At 36.9% G+C, this 21727-nt stretch overlaps 1 protein-coding gene across 6 annotated transcripts in view; it reads right to left on the bottom strand.

Annotated features, from left to right (window-relative positions):
• The window catches only part of LOC139765487 (solute carrier family 41 member 1), a 55760-nt gene that overhangs the window by 14900 nt on the left and 19133 nt on the right, over positions 1-21727 (bottom strand). For 2 of the 6 annotated variants that reach the window (XM_071692911.1, XM_071692912.1), the window contains exon 3: positions 67-276. In XM_071692911.1, coding sequence (XP_071549012.1) covers positions 67-276 — 210 coding nt within the window. Of the gene's footprint in view, positions 1-66; positions 277-14681; positions 15309-21727 lie in introns of those variants that run through there. The other 4 variants (XM_071692914.1, XM_071692916.1, XM_071692917.1 and 1 more) reach the window with 3 other exon arrangements.

Here is a 21727-nt window from a genome sequence, read left to right as displayed (position 1 = left end):
CCATATCTGCCGGTAAACTTATTCGAACCAAAAACAAAATCAACAATAACAGCAAAAGGTCATTACCTGAACAAGGTCAAGTACCAGTCCTGCTCCCACCATGCCCAGACCTGCTACTAGGAATGGTAGCATAACTTGCATGAGAATGGCCAGGCTGCTTTCTTCATCCCCTCGCAATTCTGCCCCTCTCTGGAGAAGGGATAATCCCTGGTCATCATCTGATCCTGACGATGTGGAATGCCCCTCAAATAGCCCATCCCCCTCCTCAATACGACCCTGAAATGTAAGGCTCTGAGTGTATGGCTGAAATCATACCTCAGTTACCCCAATATGCTTTTCTTGATATTCTCAGAGTGGTAGACAAGTAACTAGAAAGCAATGTACCCAGTGTCTTAAAAAAAAAAAAAAAAAAAAAAAAATAAAAAAAATCATAACCAATAAAACTTAACGGCAATACCTTAGTATTCTTATAAAAAGTGATGTATTTTTGTATTCTTATAAAAAGTGATGTGTTTACACCCGCACACACGAACACATACGCCCTTCTTTATATATATAACTGACCAGCCTGAAGGTGTCGACCCCAGCTAACAAAGGAATACAAAGGGATTCAAACAGCAACAGACCACTGGGTCCTTTCAAGGTTGCCTGCGAGAGTGGTAGATATTGGAAATTTACAGAATAGTATGGTAAACGTTAGATGGAATGCAGAGATACAGTGGTGCAAATAACGTTGTTGCGGTCTTGAAGTAAAATACCTATCAAGACTGTTCTTAAGCACATCATTCCACTTATCTAAAATCCTGTTGAAGAAAAAGTACTTCACCTCATTTGGGGTAAACATTCACCCACAAGTTTGTATCCATTACTAAAAGTGAAATCGGATGAATCAAGCCTTAAGCAAATTGATAGATCAAGATTATCAAATCCTTTGATAATTTTGAATACTTGAATTAAATCACCTATTAAGCTTTTCTTCACTAAGCTAAAAAGATTCGGTTCATTGGCTCTCATACGATTAGTTTCTCAGCCAGGGAATCATCTTGGTAGCTCAACACTGCATTCTCTCCATTCTGTATATGTCATTTTTTTTAGGTAGGGTAACCAATACCGAACGCAAAATTCAAGATGGGGAACCATAAGTCATTGACTTGCACTTAAATTCGAAGGCCCTACCTGTGAATCCAAGAATTCTGCTTGCTCTTTTCAATGCTTCTGTCCAAAGCTTACTTGGCTTTTGGTTACCAGAGATTAATACACCCATGTCTTTTTGCAGATGATCCAAAGGTCATGTGGAAAGTGAAAAACATGGAGGACTGCATTTACTTACAAGGGGACCTTGACAAACTCCAAAGGTAAGGTGATCTAATTCAAGGCTGATAAACTTCAACACTTCAACCCCAGTAAAGATAAGGTAATAAGGATGGTCACAATGAAAGAAGGCTTTGATATGATTTTCATCTTGCAGGAAGCTGTATGTGAGAAAGATTTGGGAGTCAACATTATCCCTAACCTGTCATAAGACTTCCATCTTAGGGGAATAGTTAGAGACCAACTATCTGCTATCAAAAATCAGTACTGCATATAAGTTCATGGATAAGGAAGTACTCATCAAGCTATTCACATCATACATAATGCCAAAACTAGAATATGCTACTCAACTTTGGTCACCACACTTTAAAAAACACAAACAGCTAACTGAGAAAAACCAGGAGAGAGCAACAGAATTGGTACCACAATTAAGATACCCAAGTCAGAAGGAAAGGCTAAAAGCTTTAAATCTGTCCATCCTGGAAGAGAGAAGAGGGCAGGGTGACCTGAATGGAGCCTTTAAGATTTTAAGACTGATCAATGATGCAGACAATAAACAGTTCTAGAGAGATGTACGGATAGAAAATCCAGAGGTATACACAAAACTTGTTAAAACAGATATAAAGAAGTACCTTTATAGTATCAGGGTGGTAGATGAATGAAATTGGATGACTGAGGACATGGTAAAACTCCTTCTCCATACTGTACAAACAAGTAAATACAAATAGGTAATTACAAAATATGGATTCAAACATACCACAGAGAAGAGACAAGAGAAAGAGATGAAGAAACCACCTAAGAATAAATGTTTGATGTTATGGGAATTTGCTAAAAAGTATGACCAGAAGTTAACACAACTAAATGAAGACTTAAGGAAACAGGAATCAAATAAAGGATCATTAAAGGTGTCATGAGATGAAAAAGGAACTGAAGGAATTAAAAAAGTAAAAGACGCGAACAAAAATTTGCTTCAGATGAAGATCAGAGGATGCATTACCAAAGAAATAAAGCTAAAATAATTAAAGATTAGGCAAAAGTCAGAAGGGATATTCTTGATGTCTTAGGGGTTGTTGAAAATGAAGAACTGCCAAAACACGAGCTAAAGAAACTACTGAAAAAAGTGGGCTGGGATGGGGAGTAGTACACTAGTAGTTTCTGGGGCCGCTCAACTGAATCAGAACATGGTGAATGATGTGGTGGAAAAGAAACCTGGGGACACTGTAAGAAAGAAACCCTGCAGATTGAGTGAAGCTATAGATAAAATAACATGCACAGCAATCAAAAAAATTTATGGTCCAGCTGATTATAAGTCTAGAAAAATGCAGAGCAGACATGGTCAGATTACAGAGAAAACCAGAAATGCAGCTGATGAAACAAAACATTTGGGCTCAACTATAATATTGGTGGTAACAAAATTTGAGAGATCAATAAACCAGAAGGTTGACTACCAAAATCTTTAATCATTTTTGGACTAGATGAAAAGCCTACACTAGACAGAGAGGAAAGGGGAAAGAAAGAATAAATGCTCTTTAAAAGATTAATGGATACTTTGGAACTGCCAGATGCAATTTCAGAGATAAAGGAAAAGGTACTGTTGGACACAAGCAAGACATCAGAAGATGCCCAATTACGGTGATGTATTCTTTAGAGTCATCTGGCCAGGATATGCTTTGACAGGCAAAGAAACTTAAAAACAAGGCAGACCTCGGTAGAGCATCCATCAAGCATAACAGACTATGGGAAGAGAGATGAGAAGTAAAGAATACAGATAGGCGGCATAAATGAGAGATGCCAAACAAGCAAGAGGATTGAACGTCTCTGCCTGCTCCACAGACAGATCAGTAATGATGGAAATATCAGAGTGAAAGTTATGTCAATAGATGCTGATGGATTTATAGTATATGTAAAAGAGTTGAAATTTAGGGATTGCATTACAGAAAACCTACCTGATATTGACAGAGTCATGGAAACAAAGCTAACTTAATGCATAAGATCTCACTGCTATGCCCAGTGGAGTACATGACAGCAAGGAGGGAAAGAGAAGGCAGAGGAGGGGTGGGTTCAACCCTCTTATCAAATGATAGCCATCCATAAGTTTCAGGAAATAGTGAAAAGTAGCCCATTCAGACAAGACACAGTGGTGTTGATACCATATAATCCTCCTCAGCACTGCTATGATTAGGAATAAATGTAAACAAACAATGAAGGAACAGACAGGATGGTAGAGGCAGCAGTATAACGCTCTTCTCAAAGATGGTAAAGTACTGATAATGGGACATTTCACTTATATAGACTGGAGGAATTTTGATTCTCATGATGACAGGGAGTCATGAAGACAAGTTTTTAGAGTGCAAACAGGAAATTCCCTATACCAACATATCAATGGATGTACTACAATGAGAAGAAACAATACACCATCATTACAGAACCTTACTTCTCACAAACTAGTAAGGATATAAGAAACTGATAAAAGTAATGATAATGGAATATTTCAATTATAATGAGAAGTCTGAAAGAATTTGGATTCTTATAGTGAAAAGGAGTCATGGAAACAAAGGCTTTTAATGTATACAGGATGATTTCCTATAACATGTCAATGGACATACTAAGATGAGGGGAACTGATACCCTATCATTACTGGCCTTTCTCTTCACATATGTTACTATGGATATGGAAAATACAGTAGGATACACCGACTGAAAAAATGTTATCACGTAATGCCCAAGTTTGACTATGTTTTAAATGAGGTAGCTAAAAGAGCAGAGGCGAGAAACAACCTAAAGAAGAGATATAATCATGGAAAGACCAACACAATTTCTCTGTTAACACAGGAGGGGAAATGAAATTTACGATGAAGGAGAAGGAAAACTGGTAACTAAACTCAAATATGAAGGGGAAAAATGGTTTAATCAAAATTGTCAAAAAGCAAAGTAGCTTTGAGATGGATAGTGGCACAGATAAAGGTGACACACATCAGGCAGTCTTTTCTAGATACAAAAGAGCAAGGATTGGGTACTAAAAAATAATATTGTGGACAAGGCAGGGGATAATCTAAAACTTTTTTCATAAGCTCATCAGGAATAAATTGTCAGTAAAAGAGCAGCTAATCAGGCTATGGAATTCAAAGGAAGGAATTGTTGAAAATGCTGCAAGGATGTATCGAAAATGAATTACAAGTTCAAAAGTGTTTTCTCTGTGAAAGACACTACAGCCTAATCACAAATGAGCTGAAGGGGAGAAAATGGTTTTGAAAGCATTGAGACATCTAAAAAAAAATTAACATGCCTACCAAAAAGGTCTTGACCCAAACAAGGCTCAAGATGAAATTTCACCTTATGTGCTTAAGATGTGGGCAGAGACACTACACAAACCTCTTGTAATGCTGTTCAAGATATCACTGGAAAGAGGCAAAATGCTAAAGGAGTGACAGATGTCATTACTATCTATAAGAAAGGAAACCAGGAATAAGCACTAAACTACTGACAGATCTCAATGATGTGTGTGATCTGTTAGGTTTTGGCAAATATGAAAGCAAATGGATGACATTATATAACAGAGAGGTTAAATTACTTATGTGAAAGGAAGCATGATCTTAAGAGAGGTCATGTGTAACTGACATCTTAGATATCTATGAGAGAAATATTTTTCAAACAGATCCATGACATAGATTCTGGAAAGTTCCTTAACAAATGTAGTGACAGGAAAACCAAAGGATGTAGCATAAGAGTAAGCAAGAAACTTGTTAAAAAGTTGTATAGAAGTACTTTCACTGTATATGAGTTGTGGATGAATGGAATAAAACGTTTGAAGACATGATGAATGCACACTGCATATATAAATTTCAGAAATTGTATGATAAAGAATGTTCAAAAGATGGGGCCCCACATGTTACACTTCCTCACCATTCATTTCAACTAAGAAAAAATTAATTACATAAACAAGGAAATATGTATGGGGATAAATGATAAGTTTAAAAGCGTTTTCACACTGAAGGATGATACTACACCAGTGCTATAAAGGTGGGCACAGACGAAGTTTTGGAAAGTTTAAGTTAAACTGAAATTGTATAATCATGCAATTAAAATAACTTGACCTACATATTGCACATAGCCTTGATGAAGTTTCCCCATACGTGCAGACAGAATGTGTGGAGGCACTTGTTAAGCCTCCTGAAATACTGTTCATCTAGACACATAGAAAGAATCGTTTCAAAGGTGCGGAAGAATGGAAATGTCATGCCTATATCTAAGACAGGAGACTGTGAAATCATGTTGAACTAAAAGCATGTCTTGTTGACAAGTGTGGTTTGTAAACCACATGAAAAGATAATCAGAACACATATGGACAACTACCTGAAAGGGAGAAACTTCTTAACTGAGACATGGTTTCAGCCACAAGAGGATGTGCATCATGAACCTTTTAAACTTATACGAGAAGGTGAAGACTTAACAAACATTTCATTGAAATGGACTGATGTTACAAATGGGGTAACACAGTACTTGGTCTTAGGCACACTGCTATTCTTAGTGTATATAAATGATTTGCCTGAAGGTCTAGATTCATACTAAACATGCTTGCAGATGATGCAATGGTTGTGGGAGAAATAAGAAATGAAAATGATTGCATCAACTTACAGTAGGAACCTGGACAAACTCCACAATGGGTCTGACAAATGAATATTCCATAGAAATATACCTTTCATGCTATTGCACACTGCCTAAGAGACAAAAGGAATTTCAATTCTTAAACCAGGTACTTTTCATCTTTTAGTCTTCTTAACTGTATTCAATCAAAAAAAAAACATGTTTGTTACCTGGGCAACACTATTTGAACGCTTCAGATGAGCTCCATCCCCCAGATTAGACGAAGTAATCTGGTTTATACAAACTACTTGCCTCACAATGATACTGCACTATTCTAACAAACAATATGGAAGCTGGTGCCAAAAATAATTTGTTATGTATTCAGTCCATGTAATCTTCCTCTCTTGGACTCTGTGGAGTTTCTTGCACACCTTCAGTCTTGAATGATGTATATTACTGACAATGTACCCACATCATTACCCAACTTCACTAAGACAACAACAAGTGAGGTCTTGAGATATCTGGTACCACAACTAAATATGTAATTTCAAAATAAATTACACACTTTATAATCTGAGGGTGTTGCCAATTATTCTGGGGTAAAGTATTCAGTGCCTAGCTCTTGGTGAGTAATGGCCTCTTCACAGCACCCGTCTAGTCAGTAATTGTACATCAAATGAGGAGTTAAAATGAAATATTCATACTAACTTTTCCCAAGCATGAAATCATATTCAACCTAGTTACTACTATACATTTCAGTATCATACTTACATTCCTTTGAGGAAAAATAAAAAAGTTGGAAAAAATATTAGATACTAAATCAGAGGAAAAGATAAAGCTAAGAAATCATTAGATACTAAATCAGACTACAAGTATGACAATGATATAGGGGAAAGTCCTCTTAAATCTACATGGAAACCATGGAAATGTGCTGTCCAAGAGGACTCAGGGTAGGTCCAGTAAATATCCATTAATATCTTTTTGCAGGTTGTTAATTTTCTATAAATAAAGCTTTAGAGTTCTAATTTATATACATATCTTACAAACATTTAATAAATAATATCAACTACAAGGCCATTACATCGTTTACCATAAAATCAGGCATGAGAAGCCTATGATCATGTCTAATATGATACTAAAGCATTCTGCAGTTTGCATCTGCCTTTTTTCCACCGTTAACTATAACATCTATTGTCAACTAAATAACATCTCTGATGCCTGTTCCCTCATGGAACTCCCTCAAGTGGGTGGCCATGACAAAAAAAAAATATCCATAACTAGAAAATTCCAGTGCTGCTTCTTAGTCTTCATTTTCTCACTCTTAATAGCCCACTGGCAGAGGACAACTCTAGCGCAGTGCTTGCTGAGGCGCCTACCTAACGTTCCTAATGGTTACTTCTGCCAACTACTTCTACCTAATGCTCCTGCCTAATGTCCCTACCTACTACTTCTACCTAATGCTCCTACCTATTGCTCCAGCCAAAATGTTCCCATCTACTACTTCTATATATTGTTCTTCCCTTTTGCCAAAAGACTCACTAAGTAATCATCGCTAACCCTCCTGGTACTTAGGCATGTAGTACTGGAAACCAGCCAGTTATCATAATTCTAACAGGCCTATGCTATGGTATAATGCACTGCACTACCAGAATGTATTACATTATGCTTACGAAATCTGAACTCTGAACTCTTATCATTCCACAATCATGTCCTTGTACATGTTGCATTCTACTGATATACATAAATATTCTCCGTATGTTTTTTTTTTTTTTTTGCTTTGTCGCTGTCTCCCGCGTTTGCGAGGTAGCGCAAGGAAACAGACGAAAGAAATGGCCCAACCCACCCCCATACACATGTATATACATACGTCCACACACGCAAATATACATACCTACACAGCCTTCCATGGTTTACCCCAGACGCTTCACATGCCTTGATTCAATCCACTGACAGCACGTCAACCCCGGTATACCACATCGCTCCAATTCACTCTATTCCTTGCCCTCCTTACACCCTCCTGCATGTTCAGGCCCCGATCACACAAAATCTTTTTCACTCCATCTTTCCACCTCCAATTTGGTCTCCCTCTTCTCCTCATTCCCTCCACCTCTGAAACATATATCCTCTTGGTCAAGCTTTCCTCACTCATTCTCTCCATGTGCCCAAACCATTTCAAAACACCCTCTTCTGCTCTCTCAACCATGCTCTTTTTATTTCCACACATCTCTCTTACCCTTACGTTACTTACTCGATCAAACCACCTCACACCACACATTGTCCTCAAACATCTCATTTCCAGCACATCCATCCTCCTGCGCACAACTCTATCCATAGCCCACGCCTCGCAACCATACAACATTGTTGGAACCACTATTCCTTCAAACATACCCATTTTTGCTTTCCGAGATAATGTATATATATGTATATATATGAATGTATTCATATATGTATTCATATTCATATATGTTTTTTTTTTTTTTTATACTTTGTCGCTGTCTCCCGTGTTTGCGAGGTAGCGCAAGGAAACAGACGAAAGAAATGGCCCAACCCCCCCCATACACATGTACATACACACGTCCACACACACAAATATACATACCTACACAGCTTTCCATGGTTTACCCCGGACGCTTCACATGCCTTGATTCAATCCACTGACAGCACGTCAACCCCTGTATACCACATCGCTCCAATTCACTCTATTCCTTGCCCTCCTTTCACCCTCCTGCATGTTCAGGCCCCGATCACACAAAATCTTTTTCACTCCATCTTTCCACCTCCAATTTGGTCTCCCTCTTCTCCTCGTTCCCTCCACCTCCGACACATATATCCTCTTGGTCAATCTTTCCTCACTCATTCTCTCCATGTGCCCAAACCATTTTAAAACACCCTCTTCTGCTCTCTCAACCACGCTCTTTTTATTTCCACACATCTCTCTTACCCTTACGTTACTTACTCGATCAAACCACCTCACACCACACATTGTCCTCAAACATCTCATTTCCAGCACATCCATCCTCCTGCGCACAACTCTATCCATAGCCCACGCCTCGCAACCATACAACATTGTTGGAACTACTATTCCTTCAAACATACCCATTTTTGCTTTCCGGGATAATGTTCTCGACTTCCACACATTTTTCAAGGCTCCCAAAATTTTCGCCCCCTCCCCCACCCTATGATCCACTTCCGCTTCCATGGTTCCATCCGCTGACAGATCCACTCCTAGATATCTAAAACACTTCACTTCCTCCAGTTTTTCACCATTCAAACTCACCTCCCAATTGACTTGACCCTCAACCCTACTGTACCTAATAACCTTGCTCTTATTCACATTTACTCTTAACTTTCTTCTTCCACACACTTTACCAAACTCAGTCACCAGCTTCTGCAGTTTCTCACATGAATCCGCCACCAGCGCTGTATCATCAGCGAACAACAACTGACTCACTTCCCAAGCTCTCTCATCCCCAACAGACTTCATACTTGCCCCTCTTTCCAAGACTCTTGCATTTACCTCCCTAACAACCCCATCCATAAACAAATTAAACAACCATGGAGACATCACACACCCCTGCCGCAAACCTACATTCACTGAGAACCAATCACTTTCCTCTCTTCCTACACGTACACATGCCTTACATCCTCGATAAAAACTTTTCACTGCTTCTAACAACTTGCCTCCCACACCATATATTCTTAATACCTTCCACAGAGCATCTCTATCAACTCTATCATATGCCTTCTCCAGATCCATAAATGCTACATACAAATCCATTTGCTTTTCTAAGTATTTCTCACATACATTCTTCAAAGCAAACACCTGATCCACACATCCTCTACCACTTCTGAAACCACACTGCTCTTCCCCAATCTGATGCTCTGTACATGCCTTCACCCTTTCAATCAATACCCTCCCATATAATTTACCAGGAATACTCAACAAACTTATACCTCTGTAATTTGAGCACTCACTCTTATCCCCTTTGCCTTTGTACAATGGCACTATGCACGCATTCCGCCAATCCTCAGGCACCTCACCATGAGTCATACATACATTAAATAACCTTACCAACCAGTCAACAATACAGTCACCCCCTTTTTTAATAAATTCCACTGCAATACCATCCAAACCTGCTGCCTTGCCGGCTTTCATCTTCCGCAAAGCTTTTACTACCTCTTCTCTGTTTACCAAATCATTTTCCCTAACCCTCTCACTTTGCACACCACCTCGACCCAAACACCCTATATCTGCTACTCTGTCATCAGACACATTCAACAAACCTTCAAAATACTCATTCCATCTCCTTCTCACATCACCACTACTTGTTATCACCTCCCCATTTACGCCCTTCACTGAAGTTCCCATTTGCTCCCTTGTCTTACGCACCCTATTTACCTCCTTCCAGAACATCTTTTTATTCTCCCTAATATTTACTGATAGTCTCTCACCCCAACTCTCATATATGTATGTATATGAATGTATTCAGGAAGTATATTTAAATCCTTTTGGTGACATCGTTGCTTTTCACAACTATTACAAAGGACTTCTAACTGGTGTTACTATCTGTCTTCATATGAGGTAAATCCTCAATTATAAGCCCATGTTGCAGAGCTACATTTGTGTGAATGACATGATGAGTTTTTGAGTGAAATTCCAACCCTCCATATAGGTTTCCCTTTTTCAAACACTGAATGATACTATGAAGGGCAGTGAAATACTAAGAATATGTACGTCTTTTGCAGCTTTAAGACAATCCAGGATTTTTCTTGGAAAAATAAAATAAAGCAACTGCTTCTGATATGCCCTTACATACAATAATTAACTCAATCAGAAATCAAAAGACAAAATTACAAAAAGAATGACTACAAGTACATGGCAGTCATGTTAGCTCTACCGACTTCCAATATCCTTAGGTCTTTGCATGCCATCAAACTACTTAGTATTTTATTAGGGAACCAATAAGTTTCAACAATGTAGGTCGAAAACAAAATTAATTACTTGCATATTTGTGTGTCTTTCCCTTTATGAATAATAATTAAGTAGTTGGACATCTCCAGCGAGGGTATTGCCATGTAATCTGATTATGAGTATAAGGAAACCCTTCAATATGGCAGGAGAAACCTCTGCCTTTTCCACTTCAAATTTCCACAGACGACTACAAATGTTATGCCACAAAACAAACTTATAAATACAAATGCTCCAGAAATGATTTTGTTGTGTGCATAATCAATGACTAACATTTAGTAGTCTTCTCTCATTCATACTTTATTAGACTGTATAAGAATCATAACTACGCTAGAGTAAATTCCACATGATGGTAGCACAGGTACCTACCATATGTGGTGTATGTAAATAGTCTGAAGCTGGCTACATACAATTATCTAATGACAAACTTACAGCAACAAACTCTGAATGACCATTCACTTCAGAAACAATTACTAAAAGTAAAGCAAGTGAGTACAGAGAGATAATAAGATGACAAAATATGTACAAAACTGTGACAATGAACGTCACGCCCAATAATAACCAATAAACTAATTTCGTTTGTACAAGAACCAGCAAAAAAATCAAAATATCTTCCAACAATTATCTGGTTTTGTAATCATTAATTGTCATCATGTATTCAATACTCATTCCATCTATATGGAATTTGAATATCTGAGCATACGAACCAAAGATTTAGATATAGTGAGTGAAAGAATTTTCAATTACGAGAGAGAAAAAGCAGCCCTACTAATAGAACAGAAAACATCTGCAAGTAACTGAAGTCAAACACAGTCAAAAATCCATTATCAAAATAAGATATGATCTGTGTTCTGTCATTAGCACAACTACACACAAACAAACACAAAAAATCTATCAATCTCAAATCATACAGTGAAAGATGATGTTAAGAAACTGAAAAACTAACAAAAAGACACAAAGACAAATGTACATTACATCATGACATGGTCAAGAATTTGCAAGTATATTACAGAGACAAAATCTCTGAGATGAAGAGAATTATAACCCCTTAAACTCATGAAGGACAATTCGTCCAGATAAGAACTGAGATGGATCTGAAGTGAAGCCCTGTGAGCTTTCACTACAGGGGGTAAGGAAGAGATGTTGGTGTAGGAGAATAATGAAATCTCATATTGCCATTAGTTATCAAGCCCAAATAACTGCCATTATATAAACATGGAATGCTCTACAAGCGGTCTATCTGATAAACAATATAAACAAGAGCTAAAGTGGAACCCTGGAGAAGGAGTAGGTAATAGTTACGATGATGGTGGTGTACGAGGAGATGGTAATAGTAATGCAGTGGTAAGGGTGGCAACAAAGTGGCATGGTAGTGCTGATAGGCAAAGTGGAAAGAGACTAAATACATATGATTCTCTTCTCCCCCCAAAAAAGGAAACTCAAAAACCTCCAGAAGGGATTTACCTGAGACATACAACATGACATTTGGTTTAGACACAAACCTGCGATCCTGTACAAGCAAAGAGGAAAATAAAAGGCTTGAAATTTTACACTATGACTTAAACTTGATGCTTTCATAAAAATGTACAAACCTAATGAGTTTCACTTCAGTATTTCAAAATGTCTTAAAGACATAAAGGTAACGAATGAGTGGAAGAGTCGTGGACAAACTACAAAAAGAAACCTAAATATTGTCCCCTTTACCAAAATATGGGGAACAGTTATTCAGGAAGTGTCAAGAAACCATAACTGAAGAATTAAAACACCACCAACTGCTTCCTATGATAGATGCCCTTCCTGGTAACAACAAAGCTCTTAATAGAAATCTTCCCACACAAGGGATTATGGTAACTGGCAATCATAAGTTACTCTAACTTTTGTCTCTAATCAATCACCATGTAAACTTTAAAAGTTCCTGGAACATCTACAGCTCTAATCAATCCCCATTTAAATGTTACAAGTTCCTGGAACATCTACAGTTAACTCAAACCAATCATGAAAGCAAACATTCATACTGTTGGACTCAAAATTTGTCCTTTACAACACCTTTTCTGACCTTCAGATGGTTATGTAAACACTTCCTGCTTACAGGATAACTATCAAAGCGTACCACTCTTCTACTGTTATGCACAAGTGAAAGTATTGGCTATGCATCATTAAAAACAACCATGATACTAAAGGTAATTTTTGCATGTGCAACAGAGGAAGATACCACTTATAAGCTAATACATCATTTTCTTGTATGAAAGAAGTACACCTGGTGTTTCCCTCCATCCCAAAGTAATTGTTCAAGAAGCCTAAGAATTCTCAAACTGCTCTGACAAGGTGCAGTTAGGTATTGAGCCATTAAGATTCCAAACTTTAACAAGGCACTCTGGATAACTAGACAAAGAAACACCTACACAAACACAAAACGTTTGCTCTACCTTTAGTTTCGAACAAAAATCATCTTATGATTGTCAAGATAAATATGTCAGAAGAAACAAGATAAAATTACCCTAGCTGATCTACATCCAAAGATTATCAATGAAGGGTCAGTGACAGACACTGATGGGCAAATACAGTATGGCGGACAGGTATATTTAGTGTCATTCATATAATTCCAAAGGTCGATCAAATGGTGGTGGTGATGGCAGTGGTGACAATAATGGCAAAGATGACCGTAATGATTTTTATGATGATGTGATAAAAATAATAATAAAAAAAAATGAAAAACACAATGACGTCAATACACATAAAGATATCAATAATAAATCATTAATAACAATAAGCTGATGAAGGTATTGATTATCTATAATCAACATCACAAAAGAAATGGACATGAAAAAGGGAGAAGAAAGAAGATAAGTAACCACTACTATTAAGGTGCATTTGGACACCAACTGCCAACCTTTATCATGGGAGGCTTACCTTGAGAGAACTGGCCTCCACATTGGTGCACTCTCACACACCAAATGTCATTGTGTAGAATACCCTATCACAGACAGTTTTTAAGATATTACCTAACAAAACCTTTATCACTCTAAGTTTTACATTAGCTGCTGAATATGAATACTCTAAAATTTGTTCCAAATAACCCAGTTTCTTGTAAAAAAAAATAACTTGATGCTCAAAGTATTGAAATGTACTGAAAGTAAGTTACTATATGAGCTTTTCAAAAAGAGACCTACTGTTTCTACACGTTCACAGAAGACACCTCTCTTTTAAATCCTTTTATACATTTTTAAAGTACATCCAAAGAAAATGATGGTCATAAACACAAGCTGACATTTCATTACAATGGTTACTAAAAAAAATCTTTCACTTCTACCATCAATAAAATTTCAATTATAGAAATTGAGTCACTTAGTAAGATAAAAAATTCAGTCTTGTAAAAATTTTCCCATACATGGCATTTTAAAACTGTATAAAACAATCCTTCCCCACTTTTTTTTTTATTAACAATGCCAATTTGGCACATCATCCTGAAACTATCTTGTTGAGGCAGTCTGGTGCCAAATAACAAAAATGTTTTACATTCCCACTTCAAAAGAAGTGGTTCGCTTTAAAATACAGCTTAAAATATTGCTGAATACTGTTAAATCCTGCAGCTGAAGCTATTACAATTCCAATGTGCCTATTTGGCACACTCACTCACGTTATGAAAAAACATTGTCATGAAGTTTATTAAATTTCACTGACAGTAAATACTTCCATGTCACCCCTGATATTCAAATACAAAGTAAAATGCCTCACACATAAATATAATTACCATCTTGTATTGGTCTTCCTTGTAAGAAAATGCATAAACTTATAAATCAAAGGACAAAAAGTTTTACCTTTATTCTAACTTTTGTTGTTATGATTGGAGCTGCACTTCCAGGATCTTCCACAATAACTTCGAGCTCCTCTGATTTAAGCGTCACTCCCTGGGCCTCAAGCGCTTTACTTAACATTGGTTCACTGTCCTCAGTACCCTCCATCCGCTCATCTGAGTTGTTCTCCTTTGCTATAACCATTTTGCCAGAGCACTAAACTGAGTTTCTCAACCTCTTCTAAGTTGATTACACTCAATGTATCTAAATTTTTTCTCCGTCAATGTGTTAACACTCAGTAAAAACAAGACTAACTCAGGTTTGAATAGTTAACATTCAAAAAATGTATTTCAGTTTCACTCTGTTAACTACACTTTTTGAAATTCAAAAGTATAATTTGAAAACAATATTTAACTAATTACTCAGATTCTGAAGCCTCTGCATAAAAACCAGGCTATGAAAATGTAATTTCAAAATGATCAGTCAACTTCAAAAAGAGAACTTAATGATCAGGCAGTCAGGAACTGCAGTATCTTGATGTAGCCTATGCCAGACAGTGCACCGCACAAGAGTTTCGGTAAACAAGAGTAAGCCCAGGCATGTGGAGTGTGTAGCACCTACACCTGCCTCACAGGTACTGGCTGCAACATCTTCAAGTCTACCACGCTAACACCCAAGGCCCTAGCCCAGTTGCCAGTGAACAATTTAGGGCATATTGAAATATTTCAATATCAAACTATTCTTACAGGATTTACATTCAACATCAATAAGAAATCTAATAAACTGGAATATCATTAACAAAAAGAAAAGAAAGTGAAAGATAAATCACTAAAAATGGGAAAATTCATCATGTAAAAACCAAGGCCTGCACCTCATCTTAAACTGTTGCCATGTGGTGGGACAACCAGATTATAAAAACTTACAATATAATAAAGCTCTACGTACTCTTGATATTAACAACAGCAAGTATCATCAAAGAAATGAGTGACATTCAGAATAGAGAAAAGTGTATCCGTTTGTGAATCAACTCAGGAGCTATCTGCTAATCAGGATCTCCAGCAGCATGCAGTATATCCCCTGCAGAACAGGTAAAGTCCCTCTTTTTTCCTACATGAGGAAATCCGACTCAAACCAGTTTAATTTACATTCTTTTTTTCATCTACTCACAGGGAGCCAATCAACAAACATGAACAAGATGTAGAGAGAATTTTTGTGTAAGTGAGAAGTGTTTAGAAGTATGCATATGGTAGCAAAGGTGTGTGTGAATGTAAGGTTACTGTAAGAAGGTAAGGTTATTGTAAACCTGCATGCATGAGGAGAAGGGACAGTGGGGTGGGGAGGGGAGGGGAGGAGGGAGGTTGGTATCTAAAAGGATGGATCTGAATTTGAACTCAGTAAGGGCAAGAAGTGAGTAGTGGTATTCTGAAGTCAGTAAGGATCAGAAAGGTGTAGTGATATACGAGTCTATATTAGTGATGAAATGTGTTAGCATATAGTGTAGAAGTACAAGACTGTGGTGTGTGCATTAATCTATTTTGATAATCTATTTGTGCATGTGGGGAGCAAGCTTCACACACATGAGGATTAATCTCTTGACCTTATATTTCTATAGCAGACATTTGAATAAATCACTGTTATCCGCATTAGTTTCATCTTTGTTTTGCTTATTCCTCATTTCTATTACTTTGTTGCTAAAGATCTGTTGTTTCATGTCTTTCTTGACACCTTCTTTTTTCTTGAATTGTGTCCAGTAAAGTACTCTGGTTTAGGAGTCAATTCAGATCTCAAAGAACTGGTATATGGTAACATCAGAAAAGCCTCCTTCCTCCAGATCAATGACTTAAATTATGGAATCATCCTTCCTCCAGATCAATGACTCAATTATAGAATCATTCTCATTTCAATCCAATGGGCCTTCTCTGGCAGCTGTATATGTTTTCTCAAGTGCAATGAGCATGCTGCTGAAGCAACAGCCTTCGAGATGCTATCTGGTTAAAGAGCATTATTACTTTCACAATGCCATATAAATATTGCCTGTGTATCCCTCACTCAGTCTAGTAGTACTGGATGCTCTGAGTTTTCAAAGACACCAATATTCTGAAAATATACTTAACATATCATCTCACCTATGTCTACATCTTTTACTTCCGGATTCTTTCATTTAACTGTTTGTCTCTTATGAATCTATGTAACAGCTTTTGGTGATTCTCATAAACATTCATATTGTTCCTTTTCTTTTTTCCTCTCTTCTTAATATAGTCATTCTTGACATTGCACCTTTTTAATGGTGCCTGACTTCTGTACTTCTTATTCCTTTTCTGCCCTATTTGTCTGCATTTCCTTGCACATCTAAACCTATTAAACCTTTCTTTTCTCCTTTTTTCTATCCCTTTCTCTCACTTCCACTCTAAAGGTACCAATCTCACTCCTTTGTTATAGATTTTGCATAATCAGCTCAACAATTCTCAACCCTCAAACCATGGAGTTTTGCCTCCTAATCTCTCCTTACAGTATGTGTTCAGTTCTTAATAGTTTCATTCCCTTTCCTCTCTCTCCACATCTGGGTTGGCTCATCCTTAGACCTATCTTCTTATGTTATGTCACCTCAAGTACTATAAAACCACTTTTACCAAGTGAAGCTCAGTTTCAACAAAACACAGACTAGATCCAGTCCTGATGGCGCCAATATAAATATGACTTTAATGAATTCCCTGACATGCTGGGATATTGCAGAACCTCGAATCTCCAAGTATTATGCACATGTGCAGATCAAATTGTCTAGTCTTTCAGCATCCTGACTATTCCTTCCACCCATCCACTGTCCACTCTCCTTATGACTGGAATCCTGCAATGAAAGCTCTACATATATTGTAACTTGCTGAGATCTGTCTCAAGTATACCCATTTCTTGCTTATTGTTATTAAAACCATCTTTACATTCAAGTTGCCACTGTCTCATCAATTAATCAGCAATAATGAACATGATTTTTCTTAGAGTCTGCGCTGTTGTTTCTTCCTCTTTCTCTAATACTGGTAGGAGCTCTTTCTGATTCCCGTCTTGTTCAAATTTTCTGCTCTCTATATTAGCTCTATAACATCCATCATCTCCTATCTGTTATGTCTATTTCTATAAACAATCTCTCATCTACTATGTCCATTTCCATAATACAACCTCTCATCTGCTATGTCCATTTCTATAAACAATCTCTCATCTGCTATGTCCATTTCTATAACCACCCAGTTGAACTTCTCACTGCTTATTAGTTTGTAAGCCTATTTTTGCAACTCTCTATTGTAAATCTGACTCTCTGTGGACATCCCATGTCTCTCCTAAGGTATCCTCTAACTTTTTTGCTTTTTCTATTTCTCTTCACTGTGCACAGAACTTCTAACACAGTGTTCCCACATTCCTCTGATCTTCCTTAATGAGTATATCATTTCTGGATTCGTTATTTTCCACTTGTAGGCCAAAAATCTTTCTAGCTCTACTCTTTATTCAGAGAAAGCTCATTTGGATTCTGTTGCTTGCTATCTCCATCAGTTCATCATTCATCTGCATCTTTTAACTTATCTAATAACTTCCCCTTCAGGTTTAATACCATCATAATAAACAAAATATTTTCCAAGAATTTACTACTCACAGCTTTCTATAAACATCCTAGTATCTCCCTTCAACCTTTCTAGTCATTTAATTCTTAATTAATTCTGTAGCCTATCTGTACCCTCTGATACTGATATTTTGTGATTCAGATGTTAGTCTTATAGTTCCTCATGCTTAACAGGCCACTGCCAGAAGGCAACTCCAGCGCAGTATTTCCAGAGGCTCCTACCTAAAGTTTCATATGACTACTTCTACCGAATGTTCCAACCTTAATATTCCTACCTACTACTTCTACCTAATGCTCCTGTCTAATTTTCCTACCTACTACTGCTATTTACTGCTACTACCATTTTGCCAAAAGGAAGGACTAGTGCACAGCATATGCCACATGAAAATCTAGAGTTATGTGAGGAATGAGTTGTGTATTATGTGTAACAATGAGAGATTGAATGTTTATGGACAGAATGCTAGCAGTCCATGTGGGGGTGAGGCAGAAAGAAAAGACATCTTCCTGGGTCACTGGAGTACAAAAAGACAGCTGAAGTGCTGGCCCACTATGTCACCATTACTAATCCTCCTGATACCCAAGCACATAGTACCGGTAATATATCTACCTGGTCAGTGGCTGCCTACCAACTATTACCAACACTTCCTCACACACACACAAAGTCATTATTTCTCATCACAGCCCATAATCCCGAAGGGCTTGTTCTTCCATCACATTACACCTACATTTGCATATCTATCTGTTATAACAAGCTTCATCTCAGACCATTCGACCATTATAATTCTATAGTCTCTCTTACTTTTCCTTTATTTGGTTTTTTATATGTTTTCAACTGCATAATGAATATAAATTTATACCAATAAATCCACTCTGATAAACTTACAACGAAATCATATCCAATTTTTTGTTGTAGCCTAATACTGCTTTCATACCACACAATAGTGGAATGTAACATTTAGTAGCCTCATCAAATTGTTTTTGAGTATACACTCAGCAATTTTCTTGATTCTTATTGGTATAAATGCACTGTTTAATTCTTCCTCTTCTAAACAGCTCAGCACTTACAATCCTTGAATCACAGCACTGAACACTACTCAAAAATATTCACCTGAGAGTATCATGTGATCCTGCAAAATCTAGGCATAAACAATTAACAACATTCAAAAGACACTATCCCATTATCTTTTTCTTGCTTAGATACATTTAATTTACAGTTTACCTGTCTTTACTAGTGTAACATTTCTCTTCAGTACGATAACAGTATGACTGTTCAACAAATCACTGATATCTCATAAATGCAATATGGGGTGAGTTTTACACTCATGGGGGTCCGATCTCTTGAAATGTATCATCATAAAGCTTTTTTACCTTCTGTTTACTGTCTGTATTCACAGTTTCATGACTAAGCTTCTTCCATTTATCCATAACTGATACATTAAATATTTTTCTTTACACATTTTCTAACCCTTTCTGTTTCTTGCTATGACCTCTCACTGTTCTTTACTCACTTTTTCAAAGAACTGTTTGCTGATAACATAAAACTAATTTAGAAACTCCAAGGCTGTAGTCAAGTCTCCCCTCACTCTCTTACTTTCTTTAGTGTGTGTGTGTGTGTGTGTGATTACTGTTTGTGAGCCAGATGACCACAGCCACTCCATAAACTTCCTCGAGGGTAAGAGGGATAATCACTTGACCAACATCTGTCACAACAATCTTGTACCAACTAGTGCTCGTATAGATACCAGAATTGTGCAATCCACAAAAAATGCACAGCTAAGCAAGCAAATAGTTTAGTTTTCCCATAGATGTGTATGTCAACTAATATACTACTATAACACAACCAAAGTGAAAACATTCATCACTTAATGTTCACCATTAAATACATAATACATAACATAGTATTACTGCAATTCAACAAGTATGTAACTTTACATCAATTAATGTTCACCATTAAATATATAATGTATGTCATCATAATACTAATGCAATACAACTACTATGTAACTTTACATCAAGTAATGTTCAACGAATTACCACTAAATGTATAATTCATAAAAAAGACAACTTGCTCTGTAAACCTTCCTGTACTATGGAGATAGAATTCACTAATGTGCTTATCCAAAGCATAGAAGTATCCAGCTCTACCTTGATCTTAATTACAAATAATATATCAATGAATAGATGATTTAATAAATGAATAAAGAATGGTTTATTGAATTCAAGCAGCAATTCCACTGAAGATTGTGGTTTAGGTATTACACGATTGGGGGGGGGGGGGTCATAACAGTACTAGTTAATTAATAAATGATTAGTTTAATTAATAATTAACTAGTACTGTTATGACCCCCCCCCCCCAATCGTGTAATACCTAAACCACAATCTTCAGTGGAATTGCTGCTTGAATTCAATAAACCCTTTATTCATTTATTAAAGCATCTATTCATTGATATATTATTTGTAATTACAATTTGTGTGTTACTGGGGGAGTGTTTTGCACTCATGTTGCCCAATCTCTTAACCTTGCATATATGTACATGTCTTACTCCTCTGTATGCACACACACATACACTAACTTATGCTAGGTAACCATTCTGTCCAGCTCCTTGGGGTGAATGAATAGCTATAATCTGAACCTATGCGGGTATGATCCCAGGTGGTCTCTGCATGCGTGACATGTATGTGTGTGTTAGTTATAATGATAATAATAGTCATAACGAACAGTTTATTGAATTTGGCACCTATTCTGCTGAAAATAGTTTAAAGAATACAGAACTGGAAGATCATAATAGTAACTAATCAACAAGTCATAAAATAGCATGTAATTATGCTTTGAACAAGCACATGAGTAAGGTGCATCTACATAGTCAAGGTGACAGATGTACAATACAGATTTTGTGTGTGTCTGTATGTGTAATCATTACCTATTTGTAACTAATCATTTAAACAGCATGGGAAGAAAGTTCTACATTCATGGGGTTCCATCTCCAACTTTTTATCCTATAATACGTTCCATAAACTTATGTATAATGTCAGCATTCAAAAGATGTAAATAGTTCATTCTCTTCATCCATTACTCAGATATTCTGAAAGTATTTCTCTACATTTTTCTAGCAATTTTTTGATGTTGCTTTAAAAGAGTGTTTTGTATGCCTATCGCAGGTCTCAATGTCATTTGCTTGAAATATACGCAAATATAAATTGTATAAAACATTTGATAAACATGATTGAAACCTTAAGCTCTAAATTAGAATGCCTTACTCTATGTTGGCGTGAGATAGTGTGGGTGAACAGGGGAGGGCCTATGCTGGCAGCCTGAATACTCCTTTTCTATGTAAGCATACTGTAGTATAATTATGGGTTTCTTCCCAGCATGATTTCATACTACATACAACTAAACACATCAAACAATTCTTGACTTTTTCAAGACAGGTATTCAACCTACACATTCATATCAATTACATAT

This window comes from Panulirus ornatus, chromosome 55 (genome assembly GCF_036320965.1).
Source record: "Panulirus ornatus isolate Po-2019 chromosome 55, ASM3632096v1, whole genome shotgun sequence".
Classification (NCBI taxonomy): domain Eukaryota; kingdom Metazoa; phylum Arthropoda; class Malacostraca; order Decapoda; family Palinuridae; genus Panulirus; species Panulirus ornatus.
The sequence above is the reverse complement of the archived record's forward strand: the minus strand, read 5'-3'. Positions and strand labels throughout refer to the sequence as shown.